The sequence below is a fragment of the Entelurus aequoreus genome, linkage group LG24 (genome assembly GCF_033978785.1).
Source record: "Entelurus aequoreus isolate RoL-2023_Sb linkage group LG24, RoL_Eaeq_v1.1, whole genome shotgun sequence".
Lineage (NCBI taxonomy): Eukaryota > Metazoa > Chordata > Actinopteri > Syngnathiformes > Syngnathidae > Entelurus > Entelurus aequoreus.
This window is the reverse complement of record NC_084754.1, coordinates 11,934,052-11,953,694: the sequence shown is the minus strand read 5'-3', so window position 1 is coordinate 11,953,694 and position 19,643 is coordinate 11,934,052. Positions and strand designations below refer to the sequence as shown.

General features: G+C 39.5%; 1 protein-coding gene across 4 annotated transcripts in view; it reads left to right on the top strand.

Moving 5' to 3' along the window:
* Window positions 1-17,994, top strand: part of hipk2 (homeodomain interacting protein kinase 2) — a 267,614-nt gene extending 249,620 nt beyond the window's left edge. For all 4 annotated transcript variants that reach the window (XM_062035875.1, XM_062035874.1, XM_062035873.1 and 1 more), the window contains exons 11-15: window positions 299-481; window positions 4,669-4,986; window positions 9,386-9,654; window positions 9,736-9,890; window positions 16,168-17,994. In XM_062035875.1, coding sequence (XP_061891859.1) covers window positions 299-481; window positions 4,669-4,986; window positions 9,386-9,654; window positions 9,736-9,890; window positions 16,168-16,623 — 1,381 coding nt within the window. In that variant the 3' untranslated portion in view covers window positions 16,624-17,994. The remainder of the gene's footprint in view (window positions 1-298; window positions 482-4,668; window positions 4,987-9,385; window positions 9,655-9,735; window positions 9,891-16,167) is intronic.
* The last annotated feature ends 1,649 nt before the right edge of the window (window positions 17,995-19,643 follow it).

Here is a 19,643-nt window from a genome sequence, read left to right as displayed (position 1 = left end):
CGATTACAATGCAGGACACTTTTCTACATAAAAAAAAATCAATATTTTATTTTTAGGGTGAAATATTATGTTAACTTGTTCACCATAATTGCATTTTTTAGTTCAAAACAAAGTAACACAATATCAAATTGATCTAACATTAACATGAAAATGCTAGTTATGTTGCCATTGTATAAACGTTTTCTCCATACCCACATTCCAGGTGCCAGTACAGTTCTTTTCCCAGGCAACAAACTGGAATATGTGCTCTCCTTGTGCCTTTGTTTTTTTCAAATATGTTTTTATTTTTATTTTACAGGAATTCGCACCCTCATGGCAGCCATTACAATTCCATCATGCAGCAGCCAGCCTTGTTGGCGGGCCATGTCGCGCTCCCATCCAGCCAGACGCTCAATGTTGGAGTTGCTCATGTCATGAGGCAACCCTCCTCCAACAATAACTCATCTTCCAAAAAGAACAAACAGCACCAGCATTCTGGCAGGTAAGAAAAACAAACTGTACAAAAGTATGTATTTGATTTGTTTTGTTATTACACATTTTACCATGTGTAATTACTTATCAGACTCCCTGGTAGAATACAGTAAAAATATACATGAAAATAATAATTATAAGAAGCCAAATTATAATTTGAAATTGACCTTGTTGTCTATTTTCCCTTATTTTACAGGTTAAACAGAGTATTTAAAACATGTGCAACATTATGTTATGTTTTTAAGCCTTATTTAGGAACTTAACATCAAGTTATTGATTTGATATTGTGCAAGACGCACAATGATTAAAACATTCATGTTATTTCATGGGCTGATTTTAAAGATATTGTACACATCATTGATGAACAAATGTGTTATAATGCAAAAGTTGCAATGTCATCTGCTGTACGGAGTTGGAACGACAAGCTGCACAGGCAGTCCCATTGTAGTCAGGGCTATTCAACTGGTGGCCCGGGGGCCAAATCTGGGCCGGGAGTAACACCATACTAGGGTTGTACGGTATACCGGTATTAGTATAGTACTGCGATACTAATGAATCATATTCAGTACTATACCGCCTCTGAAAAGTACCGGTCCGTCGTCACGTCGTGTCATTGCTGATTTACGAGCAGACGAGCATGTTCGGCAGCACACAATCACGGAGTACTTACAAGCAGACAGAGTGTGTAGACAGAAAAGGGAGAACGGACGCATTTTGGCTTAAAAACTAACAATAAAGGTGAAGTTATAACACTGAAACACCAACCAGAAGAGGTGCTTTAAAACATGGCTAGTAGGCAGTGTTTTAGGTACTTCTAAATCACTAATCCTCGCCTCCATAGCGACAAATAAAGTATGTTTCTTACAAGTATCATCCCTGCAGGACGAGGAATAGCTAAACATGCTTCACTACACACCGTAGCTCACTGGCGTCAAAATGTAAACAAATGCCATTGGTGGATCTTCACTTAACATCCACTGTAATGATACCAAGTACTAGAGCGTATCTAGTCGATACTACTATGATTACGTCTGTATTTTTTTGGCATCACCACATCTACATTTGTTTTTTTAAATGTATATTATGCTTATAAACTCAGGAAATATGTCTCTGGACACATGAGGACTTTGAATATGATCAATATTTGATCCTGTAACTACTTGGTATTGGATTGATACCCAATATTGTGGTATCATCCAAAACTAATGTAAAGTATCAAAGAAGAGAAGAATAAGTGATTATTACATTTTAACAGAAGTGTAGATAGAACGTGTTAAAAGAGAAAGTAAGCAGACATTAACAGTAAATAAAAAAGTGGATTAATAATTCATTTTTACAGCTTGTGCCTCATAATGTTGACAAAATAATAGAATGGAAAATGACACAATATGTTACTGCATACATCAGCAGCTAAATTAGGAGCCTTTGTTTGTTTACTTACTACTAAAAGACAAGTTGTCTAGTATGTTCACTATTTTATTTAAGGACTTAACTGCAATAAGAAACATATGTTTAATGTACCCTAAGATTTTTTGTTAAAATAAAGCCAATAATGGAATTTTTTGTGGTCCCCTTTATTTAGAAAAGTCCCGAAAAGTGTCGAAATAATTTTAGTACCGGTACCAAAATATTGGTATCGGGACAACACTACACCATACCAGCCCCCAGGTTCAGTTCAAAACTTGCATTTTTGCAGCAAATTCCTAAAAACACTAGAGTGCTCCTCTTGTGTAGAGGAAGTTGGGCCGCTGTAAACACATTGGCAGATCCTTGCATTGACTTTTTCACCTTGCTAGAGAACATAAAACACTTGGGCCTAAAAATTTTCTAAATGTGTCCACTGGATGTCGCAATAGCAGTTATTTGTATCTTTGTAGATAATGCTACAAATTTACAAAATAAACCACATGATGTTGGTACATCAGTCGAGGAAAATGATCAAACTGCATAAATAGCGTACTTTAATTTAACTTTGATTAAAAAAAAATGTATCTTGATAGATTGAAAATCAACACCAATGAGTTGGCTGATGAACATTATCACATAATTTATTCAGAAAATATAAATAACGACAAATAAAGTATAAATACTATTAACCGCAAGAGGTAATTGTACAATTTCAGAATGTGCTTGCTCTATTTTTGAACAAAGAAAACAATCTGAAGTTGTCTTTATTTTTAAGTTATCATGCCGGGATTTTACCAGTCCGGCCCATTTGGGAGTAGATTTTTCTCCATGTGGCCCCCCGATATAAAATAAGTTTGACACCCCTCAACTAAGGTGTTGCGGTAGCTTGTTTACTTCAGATTCAGTCATTTGTTCAACTCATTTAGTTATTCTAGTAGAGTTCCTCAAGGTTCCTTTTTACGTCCTCTCTTTTTCATCATTTGGACAATTCAACTCGTGGCCCGCAAATTAATTTAGAAAAAAAATCCATCAAAGTTTATTTATGTAGGCCTTCAATACAAATGTCTCGGAGAGCTTCATATAAACTTGTTAAGTTAAAGTTTAAGTTAAAGTACCAATGACAGTCACACACACACTAGGTGTGGCGAAATTTTTCTCTACATTTGACCCATCACCCTTGATCACCCCTTGTGAGGAATCATTTTTGGTGATTTAACCCCCAATTCCAACCCTTGATGCTGAGTGCCAAGCATGGAGCTAATGGGTCCCATTGTTATAGTCTTTGGTATGACTCGGCCGGGGTTTGAACTCACAACCTACCGATCTCAGGGCAGACACTCTAACCACTGAGTAGGTAGAATAAACTTGTGAGGGACACATTTTTGCAAAAGATCCTTAAAAAACATGTACACTACCGTTCAAAAGTTTGGGGTCACATTGAAATGTCCTTATTTTTGAAGGAAAAGCACTGTACTTTTCAATGAAGATAACTTTAAACTAGTCTTAACTTTAAAGAAATACACTCTATACATTGCTAATGTGGTAAATGACTATTCTAGCTGCAAATGTCTGGTTTTTAGTGCAATATCTACATAGGTGTATAGAGGCCCATTTCCAGCAACTATCACTCCAGTGTTCTAATGGTACAATGTGTTTGCTCATTGGCTCAGAAGGCTAATTGATGATTAGAAAACCCTTGTGCAATCATTTTCACACATCTGAAAACAGTTTAGCTCGTTACAGAAGCTACAAAACTGACCTTCCTTTGAGCAGATTGAGTTTCTTGAGCATCACATTTGTGGGGTCAATTAAACGCTCAAAATGGCCAGAAAAAGAGAACTTTCATCTGAAACTCGACAGTCTATTCTTGTTCTTAGAAATGAAGACTATTCCACAAAATTGTTTGGGTGACCCCAAACTTTTGAACGGTAGTGTAAGTGCTGTCATGAAAGACGATCTTTTTTGCAGAAGGTTCTTAAAAACAGTGAGGCGCTCCTCTGTGGTCGGCCCTAAACTCTGGAACACTCTGCCCCTCCATGTTCAAACTGCTCCCACAGTGGAGTGTTTTAAGTCTCGTCTAAAGACCCACTTTTATTCTTTGGCTTTTAACACTACGTGAGTTGTGTGGTCTTCTGTCCTCTGTTGTCCTGTGTGGTTAGGGTTAGGGTTATAAATTTTGATGTCTATTTTACTGTTTTAATTGGTTTCACCCTTTAAAATCGTTTTTAATCATATTTATTTTTTATATTGTCTCTGTATTGGTTTTCTATTCATTTATTCTTTGTTTTTATTCAGTCATTGGTGTAGCATAATATTGTTTTTAATATTGTTTTTAATATAGTTTTTAATATTGTTTTTAATATTGTTTTTAACATGGCTGTGCAGCACTTTGGAAACATTCTTGTTGTGTAAATGTGCTATATAAATAAAGTGGAGTGGAGAGAGAGAGAGTTTAACTCTGACAAAAAAAAAAACAGACCAAAATTAAACATCTACTGCAGAGGACGTTGGTTCTCCAAAATATGCGAACTAAGACTAATAGTGAAGCAAAAAGTCCGGGTCCTCCAACCCTTAGCTTTCTAGAAATTTAAAGATTAATTAAGATTAAAGTACCAATGTTGGTTATACCTGCATTATAATGTGTGAGTAAGGGAGAACTTGTCAAATCTGGAAAAAAATCTTTCTTTGGTGGTCCAAATGTATTTATAATAAACAAATCAATGGGAAAAACTGCTGTAGTCACAATGGAGTCACGATGCTCACTCCAACCTCTGTGCTTCTGTTTTCAAGGAACACTTCAGCCTACGAAGTGTCGTCTTCTCAGGCGGTGCTGTCGCCGCAGCGCTCCAAGCGGGTGAAGGAGAACACGCCCCCTCGCTGCGCCGTGCTTCAAAGCAACTCCGCCTCCATCTGCCCTCCCTCGCAGGGCTGCGGGTGGGGCGGCGCTATGGAGGCAGAGCAGGCATCCAGCACAACGCGTGACAACATGAACCAACAGCATGTGCCCAGACAGACCATCATCATCCCGGACACGCCCAGCCCCGCCGTCAGCATCATCACCATCAGCAGTGACACTGACGAGGAGGACGACCATAAACAAAACCATGGGTCGGTTCTCTTGTTTTCCATAGTTGTAGCTCATGTTATTTTTCCCTCATCATTTTGCATTGATGCAACAATATTTAGGGAAATTCTGTGTCTTATTAGACTTAAACAAACTTTATTGATCCACAAGGGAAATTGTTCCACACCGTAGCTCAGTTACAAAGGATGGAAAGGATAATGCAGGTATTAAGTAGACTAACCATTTACCATAGTAGCAATATAAAATATAACATATAAGTAATATTTACATATTATATATACAGTATATAATATATACTGATATCCATCCATCCATCTTCTTCCGCTTATCCGAGGTCGGGTCGTGGGGGCAGCAGCCTAAGCAGGGAAGCCCAGACTTCCCTCCCCCCAGCCACTTCGTCCAGCTCCTCCCGGGGGATCCCGAGGCGTTCCCAGACCAGCCGGGAGACATAGTCTTCCCAACGTGTCCTGGGTCTTCCCTGTGGCCTCCTACCGGTCGGACGTGCCCTAAACACCCTAGGGAGGCGTTTGGATGGCATCCTGACCAGATGCCCTATTATATTATATTTTTATATAATATATACAATATATAACAAATCCCAATTACTATGTGTCAGGTTCAAACACTGATGACATTTATTAAACAGACAAAAAAGCAAGGAATTAAACAGAGACATAATTCAATTTGGCTCAATTGAGGTGAAACGTCTGGGCTGTACTCTTGTACAGTCTCCCACCACGCTCTGACGAAAGATTGTACGCCTCCTCTTTTATTTGGACTTTCCCTGATTACATGGCAACAGCTGTTTCTAAAGGAAGGGGGTCGTAAACAGCCGCTGCCTTTGGTCACAAAACAGTTCAAAGAAAAGGTGCCTGGAGGGGAGTCAGGTCCTGCTTCCTCTCCGCTTTGTAGATCTCGGGTCAAGACAAAATCTTCCTGTGGATTACAATACATCAAAGAAACCCACACATTCATGTCGCTTCCCATCCTACACAGTGGAGTTTTACAAGCCTTTTTTTTGATTGGTAAGATCAAAGACAGCTTTTGTCTGCTCGCCGGGAACTCATTGAAACACAAAGTTTTATGATAACTTAGATACAATTATTCTGACACCATGTACAATAGTACAGTATATGTAACATGTAAAGGTTACTTTACATTAGTTTTGGGCGATACTACAAATTCGGCTAACGGCCCAAAATCAAGTCGTTACAGTAGCAGTATTGGCCATACCAATGCTGATACTGATACTTAAAATGTTTAATGTCTTTGAATTATTACATTTTTGATCAAAATTATAATCAGACAAAAACACAGGATGTCAATGTATCAATATTAGTTAAATGTTCAAGTTATTTCTTATTACTTTTTATTACGTATAATATTTTCAGCAAAATGAAGTCTTCTTGTGTCATCCTGTAGTGTAGCATAGTTAGCTATTTCTTGTCCAGTGATAATGAGATGTGTAATAAACGTGTTTTTTGCCGCTATTAAGGCAATGTTTTGTTACTTAGAAACGGCTTTCCAATCTGGAGGAGCGTTAGCCTCTAGCTTGTTAGCGAGGAAGCTACATTGCGTTGACTTAGATTTAGACTTGGACTTAAACAAACTTTATTGATCCACAAGGGAAATTGTTGCGTACGTCCGCTTGTCACAATCGAATTTGCGTTACACAGCTAAAATGTTATCAACATGCATCATCCTGATATGACGATAGTATAAAAACTCTGTCGTCTGCCAAAATGTTTTCATTTATATCGAATATATTCTATATGGCGCAGCCCTACTATGTAGTGGTACTTCGGTTTTTTTATCAGAAATAATGTAAATCAATCAATCAATGTTTATTTATATAGCCCTAAATCACAAGTATCTCAAATCCGATGTATTCATTGCAGACCCCTACAATATGAGCACAAAACACATTTTATAGAGAATAATTCTCGTTTCACATGCAGGAAAAATTATGTGAAATATACGCAAAAGATGTATCAAAAAGAAAAAATAACATTTCACATCCCTTTTATCTTTTTTTCAAGACTCTTGTTGGCGTGATGGGCGGAGAGAGCAGGAGAAGGCAAAGCAGACGCTACTTTTGTACTTCTTTCTTGAATTCAATAGTGTTTCTCACTTTCTTTATCAAATGTCTAACCTTCGGTATTTTTGTTCCGCTCATGGTGGCTTTTTTTGCAGCCGTGGTCAGTAAGAAAAAACACAAAGACTGAGTCACCAACGCATGGGATTCTTGGTCGGGGCACACACAATTCCGCAGAATACTCGGTAAACTAGACTACAAAACCCAAAACCAGTGAAGTTGGCATGTTATGTAATTCGTAAATAAAAAACAGAATACAATGATTTGCAAATCCTTTTCAACCTATATTCAATTGAATAGACTGCAAAGACAAGATATTTGATGTTCAAACTGAGACACTTTTTTTTTTCTCCAAATAATCAATAACTTAGAATGTACAGTAATGGCAGCAGCACATTGCAAAAAAAAGTTGGCACAATGGCATTTTTACCACTGTGTTACATGGCCTTTCCTTTTAACAACACTCAGTAAACGTTTGGGAACTGAGGAGACAAATGTTTGATGCTTTTCAGGTGGAATTCTTTCCATTCTTGCTTGATGTACAGCTTAAGTTGTTCAACAGTCCGGGGGTCTCTGTTGTGGTATTTTAGACTTCATAATGCGCCACACATATTCAATGGGAGACAGGTCTGGACTACAGGCAGGCCAGTCTAGTACCCGCACTCTTTTACTATGAAGCCACGCTGTTGTAACACGTGGCTTGGCATTGTCTTGCTGAAATAAGCAGGGGCGTCCATGATAACGTTGCTTGGATGGCAACATATGTTGCTCCAAAACCTGTATGTACCTTTCAGCATTAAAGGTGCCTTCACAGATGTGTAAGTTACCCATGTCTTGGGCACTAATACACCCCCATACCATCACAGATGCTGGCTTTTCAACTTTGTGCCTATAACAATCCGGATGGTTCTTTTCCTCTTACAGATGTAGCAACGAACTGTAGTTACTGACAGTGGTTTTCTGAAGTGTTCATGAGCCCATGCGGTGATATCCTTTACACACTGATGTCGGTTTTTGATGCAGTACCGCCTGAGGGATCCTAGGTCACAGGCGTTCAATGTTGGTTTTCGGCCTTGCTGCTTATGTGCAGTGATTTCTCCAGATTCTCTGAACCTTTTGATGATATTACGGACCGTAGATGGTGAAATCTCTAAATTCCTTACAATAGCTGGTTGAGAAATGTTGTTCTTAAACTGTTCGACAATTTGCTCACGCATTTGTTCACAAAGTGGTGACCCTCGCCCCGTCCTTGTTTGTGAATGACTGAGCATTTCATGGAAGCTGGTTTTATACCCAATCATGGCACCCACCTGTTCCCAATTAGCCTGTTCACCTGTGGGATGTTCCAAATAAGTGTTTGACGAGCATTCCTCAACTTTCTCAGTCTTTTTTGCCACTCGTGCAAGCTTTTTTGAAACATGTTGCCGGCATCAAATCCCAAATGATATAGATCCAGATACAACATTTTTCTCCCACATCAGTAATAGTTGTTTTTATTACACAGATGATCAATATAATAGCAACATTGAATGTAATAACAAATTGTCAATTATTCATTTTAATAGCAGAAGCTTGTATGCAAACTACAACAACATTAAGAACTTTTTGGAACACATCAACAAACCCTTCAAGGTGATTGCTGTCACAGAAACATGGATTGATGATAAAAAAAGGAATAGATTTTGATCTGGAAGGATATGAACTAACTACATCAACAGAACCAACAAAAATGGAGGAGGAGTAGCTGTGTACGTGATGAAGAACCTGAACTACAAAGTGAACAGGAAGTGAACAAAAAGTTTTAGCAACTGTTATGTATAGAAAAGGGGTAGGATTAAATAAGCTCTGCTTCTTCCTACTCCTTTTCGAACATGTTGAAAAGAGAAACTGGAAATTGTGATGTATCATGTTGTATGCTTGCATGTTCGAAATAAACTCAAACTCAAATGAGCTAATATTTGCAAAAAATAACAAAGTTTTCCAATTCGAAGTATCTTGTCTTTGCAGTCTATTCAATTGAATATAAGTTGAAAAGTATTTGCAAATCATTGTATTCTGTTTTTATTTACGATATACACAACATGCCAACTTCACTGGTTTTGAGTTTTGTAGTTTTTCTAGTGCAATTTGCAGAATATGTAACTGAAACGGTATATAAAAACAAGGGAAAACCTTTGCATACATTTTGGTCCGACGCTGAATCCTACGAAAAGCGGGGCGTATGACAACCGAGGAACTACAGTACATCCATACATTCCACTACCGTTGATATCGCCTGTATCGCTGTTGTTAAAGCTGAATTCTTTGTCTCGTTTTTTTCCCTCCAGCTCCTCCTCTAAGCAGAGGAAGAATGTTATCAGCTGTGTGACCGTCCATGACTCACCTGACACCGACTGTTCCATCAACAACAGCCCTTACACTGTGGAGTCCAGAAGAACCACCACCACCACCACCAACAACAACAACAACAGCAGCTACGACACAAAGACCTTCATACTGGACAATTACAACAACGGCAACCCGCGCACCATCATCATCCCCCCACTCAAAACCCAGACCAGCGAGGTTGTGAATGAGTGTGAACGCTTGATGCCAGGTAAAACGCACGTCACGTTAGGACGTATAATTTGGTTTTCATGTCATTTCCAAATTGTGCAAATTCCCTCTTTTTGTGCAGATGCAATGAATCATCAGAATTCCACATATAAGTTCAAATCCTCCAATGGAGTGGTCTCTGGCAATAATCACGTCCATGGAGGGGTGACTGCATCGTACCGACAGCAGCGCTCAGGGCCACACCTCCTTCAGCAACAGCCTCTTAATCTCAGCCAGGTAAAAAAAATAAACTCATACTAACTAACTCATCGGATAACTACTCCATATGGACACTGCTGTAAACTGAAATGACAAACTTTTCATACAATATACAGTACAGGCCAAAAGTTTGGACACACCTTCTCATTTCAATGTCTTTTCTTTATTGTCATGACTATTTACATTGTAGATTGTCACTGAAGGCATCAAAACTATGACACCTGTAAAGTGAAAACCATTTCACGTGACTACCTCTTGAAGCTCATCGAGAGAATGCCAAGAGTGTGCAAAGCAGTAATCAGAGCAAAGGGTGGCTATTTTGAAGAAACTAGAATATAAAACATGGGTAACACTTTAGTATGGGAAACATATCCACCATTAACTAGTTGCTTATTAACAGGTTAGGGTTAGGGTTGGGGTTGGGGTTAGGGTTAGAGGGTTAGGGTTAAGACTAACCAAGACTCTTAGTTAATGGATTACTGGTTGTATAATAAGGCCATGCAGAATAAGGCATTATTAAGTACTTAGTAATGACTAATTAAGAGCCAATATGTTACTAATTTGCATGTTAATAAGCAACTAATTAATGGTCAATATGTTCCCCATACTAAAGTGTTACCAAAACATGTTTTCAGTTATTTCACCTTTTTTTTGTTAAGTACATAACTCCACATGTGTTCATTCATAGTTTTGATGCCTTCAGTGACAATCTACAATGTAAATAGTCATGAAAATAAACAAAATGCATTGAATGAGAAGGTGTGTACTTGTACTGTATATGCATCTCAATTTATTAGAATATTGTGCGAAAGTTTTTTCAGGAGATGAATTCAGAGAACAATTAAAGGTTCAGGAAGTATTTGCAGCTAATATGCTGATGAGAGTAAATTACAATATAATTTTATGAACCACTGAATTAGTTTTTTTATCAGATGTAAGCTATAATATTCCAAATGATTAAAAACATGTCCAAAAACACTCTTCAAATAACCTGTGTAGTTAATCTATGAGACTTTAACTTTTTGAAGCAATCTACCGTATTTTCTGGACCATAGGGCGCACCGGATTATAAGGCGCATTGCCTTATATTGCGAAACAAAACGCCAGACAATATGTGTTATCTTATACACACACCATAATAATACTTATATGTTGAAGCACAGTACAATCCATCAAGCGGTGCAGCTTCAAAACTTATCAAAGTTGTTCTAAAACATTTTGATAGATTTTTGAGCGCCACGTGTAATGTTCTATATTTTCAATGGAACATATAAAATGTCGGTGTTGTTTACTTGAGTCATATTGCAATCTACACGTATCTCTTATGTGTGACTGCCATCTACTGGTCACACTTATCATTTTACCATGTACCAAATAAAATAGCTTCGGGGTCGGTAAGCACAACCAAAACTATTCTGTACATTAGGCGCACCGGGTTATAAAGCGCACTGTCGAGTTTTGAGAAAATGAAAGGATTTTAGGTGTGGCTTACAGTCCGAAAAATACGGTATAAATTAAAGAGAACTCAATAACTTTGCTGGCATCAATAAATTGCCAATTCCATGTGTGTTTATTTTCCTTGTCTCTCGCATTCAATCTGGGTACAAGAGGCTTGAACCTGTGCGTCGCTCTGAGCGTGTTTACTCAATCGTAGAATCAAATGAACGGACTGGAGCCTCTTGTCAATCGTCCCCTACCTTTGTCTCTGAGGGTGGAGGCGGGGCCGCTAGTTTACACACGCGATGCACGGACAAGACAGCCTCACTAGACGCAAGGGTAACAAAATTACGAGGAAAAACGATGACGGCAAAGCCAAATGTGACTGTGTGGGAATATTTCGGCTTTAAAAGAGTGAGCAAGGCGAGCCCCGTCAAAACGGACGAATGAGCAAGTGTGCCCAATTTCCTGTGAAGTGATGGCAACAAAAAAAGACAACAACAAAAAACAACTGGCCCTGAGTGCGTTTATTCAGTAGTTAGAATCAAATGAACGAGTGAACCCTCTTGTCAGTCACCCACAATCTTTGTCTCTCTGGGTGAAGGCAGGAACGCTAGATTAAAGGCCTACTGAAACCCACTACTACCGACCACGCAGTCTGATAGTTTATATATCAACAATATATCAATATCATATATCAACATGCCAATACGGCCGGGTTAACTTATAAAGTGCAATTTTAAATTTCCCGCGAAACTTCCGGTTGAAAACGTCTATATATGATGACGTATGCGCGTGACGTCAACCGTTGAAACGGGAGTATTCGGACTCCATTGAATCCAATACAAAAAGCTCTGTTTTCATGTCAAAATTCCACAGTATTCTGGACATCTGTGTTGGTGAATCTTTTGCAATTTGTTTAATGAACAATGAAGACCGCAAAGAAGAAAGTTGTAGGTGGGATCGGTGTATTAGCGGCTGGCTGCAGCAACACAACCAGGAGGACTTTGACTTGGATAGCAGACACGCTATCCGACGCTAGCCACCGACCGCACGGATGATCGGGTGAAGTCCTTCGTTGCACCGTCGATCGCTGGAACGCAGGGGAGCACGGGTGTTGATGAGCAGATGAGGGCTGGCTGGCGTAGGTGGATAGCTAATGTTTTTAGCATAGCTCTGTGAGGTCCCGTTGCTAAGTTAGCTTCAATGGCGTCGTTAACAACAGCATTGTTAACCTTCGCCAGGCTGGAAAGCATTAACCGTGTATTTACATGTCCATGGTTTAATAGTATTGTTGATTTTCTGTCTATCCTTCCAGTCAGGGGCTTATTTCTTTTGTTTCTATATGCAGTTAAGCCCGATGCTATCACGTTAGCTCCGTAGCCAAAGTGTTTCGCCGATGTATTGTCGTGGAGATAAAAGTCACTGTGAATGTCCATTTCGCGTTCTCGACTCTCATTTTCAAGAGGATATAGTATCCGAGGTGGTTTAAAATACAAATCCGTGATCCACAATAGAAAAAGGAGAAAGTGTGGAATCCAATGAGCCAGCTTGTACCTAAGTTACGGTCAGAGCGAAAAAAGATACGTCCTGCACTGCACTCTAGTCCTTCACTCTCACGTTTCTCATCCACGAATCTTTCATCCTGGCTCAAATTAATGGGGTAATCGTCGCTTTCTCGGTCCGAATCACTCTCGCTGCTGGTGGAAACAATGGGAAAATGTGAGGAGCCTTTCAACCTGTGACGTCACGCTACTTCCGGTACAGGCAAGGCTTTTTTTATCAGCGACCAAAAGTTGCAAAACTTTAATCGTTGATGTTCTCTACTAAATCCTTTCAGCAAAAATATGGCAATATCGCGAAATGATCAAGTATGACACATAGAATGGATCTGCTATCCCCGTTTAAATAAAAAAAAAATCATTTCAGTAGGCCTTTAAGAGAGCCTCGCTAGTCGCTACTGACTCGTGAGAAGCACCACAAAGTAACAAAAATGAGTAGGAAAAAAAAAGATTGTCATATTCTTGTGACTGTTTTGGACTTGTGTGTTTTTTTTCCCCGTGTGTGTGATGTTTAGGTTCCTTGTCCGGTGCTCTTTAAATTGTATTTTCACTTTCCCTGTCTGCCACTGAGTGCTGGCTCCTACAGCTGTCCTTGATTGGCAACCGGCACACGTCTGTTCCTGGTCTCCAATCAGGCTCCTTTATATGCCCGCCCTGCCTGTCTGTCAGTGCTTGATCATTGTTCTTTGTTCTCTGTTCCCATGAGAGTGATTGCTCTGTTTATTTTGCACTTCCTGTAACTGCACTTATTGCTGTTCCCGTGCACTCCCCAGCTGCACGTATTTCTGTTTAGCTATCAAATATTATTTTACTTACCTCTCGGCTGTCGTCTTTGCATCTCTGGGGTCACGCTCCAAGCACCGCTTCCCGCCTGCATCGTTACAAAGATGATTGCAAAGCCAAGGGCTTGGGAATATCTTGTTTTTAAGCGGGTGACGACAGGTACGAACGAGCAAGTATTCCCATTTTGTCGGAGAGTTACGGCAACAACAAAAAAGACAACAAAACAAACCACCCGACCCAGTTTTTCCAACTGGGTGCATGGGGGTTATCTCTGCACACTAAAAAATGTTGGGTTAAAAAATAACCCAATTTTAACCCAACTGCTGGTTCAGAAAAGAACAAACCCCTTATTTGAGTTAATTTTTTCAATCCAACTTTTGCGTTGAATTATTGAACCAAAAAGTTGAGTTATGATAACTTAATGTTGGGTTATTTCCAACCAAACTATTGGGTTGAATTATTTAACCCAAAAGTTGAGTTATGCTAACTCAATGTTGGGTGATTGAAAATAATGTTAATGAGATTAATCCATGATAAAATTCCCTACAAGAAAAAAGTTTTTAATTAAAAAAAAAAGCCTTTTTCCCGTTGAAAACAACCCCAAAATTGGTTCATAATTTAGAAAATCCAAAAATTGAGTTAAAATAATACCCTTATAACCCCAAAATTTGATAAAAATAACTCCAAAATTTAACCCAACACCAGCAACTCATAAATTGGGTTATCAAAATAACCCAGCATTTTTTTTAGCGTATGTGCCTTGCTTTCGGTAGCTGAACACGTTCATTCAATAGCAGAACTCAATGAATTGAGTGAACCCTCTTGTCAGACATTTACAATCTTTGTCTCTGCGGCTGGAAGCGGGACCCGCTAGCTTACACACTCGCTACTCGCCAGTGAAAAGCACCATAAAGTGACGAAAATTTGTAGAAAAAAGATTATTGCCAAAAGCCAAGTCCGGTGTGGGAATATTTTGACTCTAATAAACGAGCAAATATGTCCAATTTGTTGGGAAATGATATCAAACTATATAAAACAAAACAAACAACCCGACACAGCTTTTCCAACTCGGGGAAAAATTTGATTTATGATGTTCCATATTTATTGATGTCATTTTTATTTTTATTGTTTGTTTACTTATTTAGGATCATTAACAGTTCTTGACCTTCCAATTAGAGTTCGAACCCCGGCCGAGTCGTACCAAAGACTATAAAAATGGGACCCATTACCTCCCTGCTTGGCACTCAGCACCAAGGGTTGGAATTGGGGGTTAAATCACCAAAAATGATTCCCGAGCGCGGCCACCGCTGCTGCTCACTGCTCCCCTCACCTCCCAGTTGGTGGAACAAGGGGATGGGTCAAATGCAGAGGGTAATTTCATCACACCTAGTGTGTGTGTGTGACTGTCAGTGGTACTTTAACTTTAACTTTTACAATGTTACTGTGGAGGTTGCCCTCCAGGGGGTTCTTCAGACCACCAATCACCGACATGAGAGCCCGGTTCAGGTTCACAATATAGATTTATTGTTCTTCAATATAGTCTCTGTTGTTGCTTTTCAGCAATTGTCTGTCTTTTTTATTTTATTTTATTTTTTTTATTTTTTATTTTTTTTATTATTATTTTTTTGTTCTGTCCAGCTTCTCAGGCAAATCATATAGTAGATGTAGATGCCCATATCGGCTGTTCAGATTTACTTTACAAAAGAGAAGTGTAGGATACTTCTCTTGTTGCCTTATTTGTATTTGACTTTATTAAATGTATTTATATTATCATTTGGCGCAGCCGGGCCGGAGCAGGAGGGGATAGAAAGAGAAAAAAAGGAAGTCAGAGGGGGAAATTGTGGGGACAAGAGGGGGATTAGACAGAGAGACAAAAACAACAGCAGCAAACACAACAACAACAACAACAACAATGGAGCAACATCAGCAAATACGACATGTACAAATATGATGGTAAAAGTAATAGCAAATAAGCAGTTAGCGAAAAAATAAAAAATAATACAGAAATGACAATGAGCATTATTACACTAAAAATGGAGCAATACGAATACCAATAGAAATAGCGCTATTGATAATGAACAATACCAATACTTTACCTTTATTATCAACAATAATTGACAGCAATTGTCTCTCTGTGTCCGTCACGCTCTCGCTCTCACTCCAGCTTCCTTCCAGCTCCAACTCCGTCTCTCCTCCTGGCTGCTACTTATAACAGAGCGACAGGTGATTAGATAACAAGGCCCAGGTGGGCCATCTACTCACCTGTCGCTGATTTCGAGGCCGGTCCTGGCACACCCCGCTTCGCTGCAGGCCCGCAGGCCACGCCCCCCTCCACAGTCACTATCACAATAGTTCATTGCGTTTGGAAGGAATAATAGCATTATTTGTATTATTATTACATATTGTGATTACATTTGTGCTTAATTTGCTCTCAATATATTGCTGAAAAACGTCTTTTATGGGCGATGTTTGGTGGGACAAGGCCTAACGTCACGTTTCCCATTGTCCTCCAGGCCCAGCAGCACATGGTAGCAGACCGAAACGGAGGTCACCGCCGCCAGCAGGCCTACATCACCCCCACCATCGCTGCTCAGGCCCCATACTCCTTCCATCACAACAGCCCCTCCCACGCCGGCAACGTGCACCCGCACCTGGCGGCCACGCACATCCCGAGCCAGCCGCACCTCTACACCTACACGGCGCCGGCCGCTCTGGGCTCCACGGGCACGGTGGCTCACCTGGTGGCGTCGCAGGGCTCGGCCCGCCACACCATCCAGCACGGGAGCTACCCGCCGAGCATCGTTCACCAGGTTCCGGTCAGCATGAGCCACCGCGTGCTGCCCTCACCCACCCTGCACCACAGCCAGTACCAGGCCCAGTTTGCCCACCAGGCCTACATCAGCGCCTCGCCTGCCTACACTGGATACCCATTGAGCCCCGCCAAGGTGAACCAGTACCCTTACCTCTAGAGAAGACACTGGATAGGCCGCTGCCTCCTCACAATCCCCCTTAGCCCCATCTTCATCCCCCCTCGACCGCACTTCAGAACCCAGACGGAGGACCTCGCAATCCTCATGAAGCGGTCCCTCACAACTTGAAGACAAGGGAAAGAAGAAGTTGGACAAGAGGTTGCATTTCTTTCCATTGTTTTTCCCCGCAAAGGGATAGTTTAGATTCTTTTTTTCTACTTCATGAGGAAAGTCTCGCTAGTTTTACAGGGAAGTTTTGGCGACGGGATGCATTGGGGGAAGGGGGGCTGCTGAAAGGGGCCACTGACTGGAAGTTTGGAATCCCAAGATAAATTGGGTGAAGGTGAAATACGGAAACCTGCTGCTCTTCAAAGATTTTAAAAAATATCGATGGCCTTGAACTGTCTTAATATTTCCACACTTGGTGTGGGGAGAAAAGCGGGGCGACTCCCCTCCACTCCACCTCTTTAAGCCAAGGAGGCTTTCTGGAAATATAACCAACAAAAGACAAGAAACTTTTGTAATGTATTTATAGATATTTTTTGTTTCTCAATACTTTCGTTTTAGCGATAGGTGTCTTAGCCTGGCCCCCGTTCATAGAATGTAGCAGTCTACACCAACATCTTTTTCTCCTGATACCAATACATTGATTTGTTCCTATTTTTACCGTGATTGCACAACGTGGTTATAACAACATAGGCATGTATAATGTGTGTGTGTGTGTGTGTGTGTGTGTCGGCCGTGCGTGTGTGTAGTCCACCTCTTTTAGGTTCCGTTCCCTCGTAGTGCCTTACAGACGTAACAACACCGTTTACTCACAAATCCACGCGACACAATGGAGACACACGTAGGTGTTGTCCCTGCTTTGACCGCTTTCCAGGTGTAGCCTCTGCTCCTTGCATGGTCTCAAAGACTCTAGATGACGTATGTCTTTTTATTGTGGTGTGCATGAGGTAACTTGCTTGGGTGTACTTACCAAAGTCTTTGATAAATCCTTCCGGGGTTGCCGTAAATGCAAATGTGAAATGATGTAGCGTAGCCGTGACGGCCTGTTATTAAAATCGTTTTATAGTTTGTACAATACAAAGATGGCTCCTAAAATTAACTGATAATAGTCATTTTTTTTGCATACAGTAGAACCCCGGCTATTCGCAAATGAATATTTTTGACGCCACACCAGCTCGCTCCTTCCCCTCCAAATCCTCCTGCTAGCTTAATTTAACATTATCCTCCCATCAACAGTTGTTGTACTGTAGGTCGATCAAACTTGTTGATGAATTATATTTATATAGCTCTTTTTTTCTAGAGACTCAAAGCGCTTTACATAGTGAAACCCATTATCTACATCTTTAAGCTGTATTCAAACCAGTGTGGGTTATTATATATATGTATGTATATATATATATATATATATATATATATATATATATATATATATATATATATATATATATATATATATATATATATATATACTTATATACTGTATATATATATGTATGTATATACTTATATATATATATATATATATATATATTTATATATATATATATATGTATGTATATACTTATATATTGTATATATATATATATATATATGTATGTATATACTTATATGTGTATATATATATATATATATATATATATATATATATATATATATATATATATATATATATATATACATATAAGTATATACATATATATCATATATATCAGTGGTCCCCAAACTACGGCCCGCCAGTGTCCAAAATCCGGCCCGCGGGGAGTACCAATTATTTTTAGTATTCTTTTTTAATTATGATTTTAAATCTTTCCTTTCTAATCTATTTCCTAGCTCTTGTTACCCTCTGTGTCTCCTAGCTGCTCAGGCAAATCATAATGTCTAAAAATACATTTTCCCATCAATAACGTGACATCATTGGCAAATTCAGTCCATTAGTGCGTGAGGAATATATATATATATATATATATATATATATATATATATATATATATATATATATATATATATATATATGTATATATATATATAATTGAAAGAGACCATATCATCCCTACAAGCCTGTTTCGCAGGTTTCCCTGTATGCTGTATGGCTTGTAGGGATGATATAGCCTCTTTCAATTTGGCCGGGGGCCTGGTTGCATATCCATCCATCCATCCATCTTCTTCCGCTTATCCGAGGTCGGGTCGCGGGGGCAGCAGCCTAAGCAGGGAAGCCCAGACCTTCCACTTCGTCCAGCTCCTCCCGGGGGATCCCGAGGCGTTCCCAGGCCAGCCGGGAGACATAGTCTTCCCAACGTGTCCTGGGTCTTCCCCGTGGCCTCCTACCGGTTAGACATGCCCTAAACACCTCCCTAGAGAGGCGTTCGGGCGGCATCCTGACCAGATGCCCAAACCACCTCATCTGGCTCCTCTCTATGTGGAGGAGCAGCGGCTTTACTTTGAGCTCCCCCCCGGATGGCAGAGCTTCTCACCCTATCTCTAAGGGAGAGCCGGCGGAGGAAACTCATTTCGGCCGCTTGTACCCGTGATCTTGTCCTTTCGGTCATAACCCAAAGCTCATGACCATCCTGGCTGTATATATAATATATATATATATATATATATATATATATATATATATATATATATATATATATATATATATATATATATATATATATATATATTTATATATGTCCTTTCGGTCATAACCCAAAGCTATGACCATCCTGGCTGTATATATATATATATATATATATATATATATATATATATATATATATATATATATATATATATATATATATATATATATATATATATACACACTACCATTCAGAAGTTTGGGGTCACCCAAACAATTTTGTGGAATAGCCTTCATTTCTAAGAACAAGAATAGACTGTCGAGTTTCAGATGAAAGTTATTTTTTTTCTGGCCATTTTGAGCGTTTAATTGACCCCACAAATGTGATGCTCCAGAAACTCAATCTGCTCAAAGGAAGGTCAGTTTTGTAGCTTCTGTAACGAGCTAAACT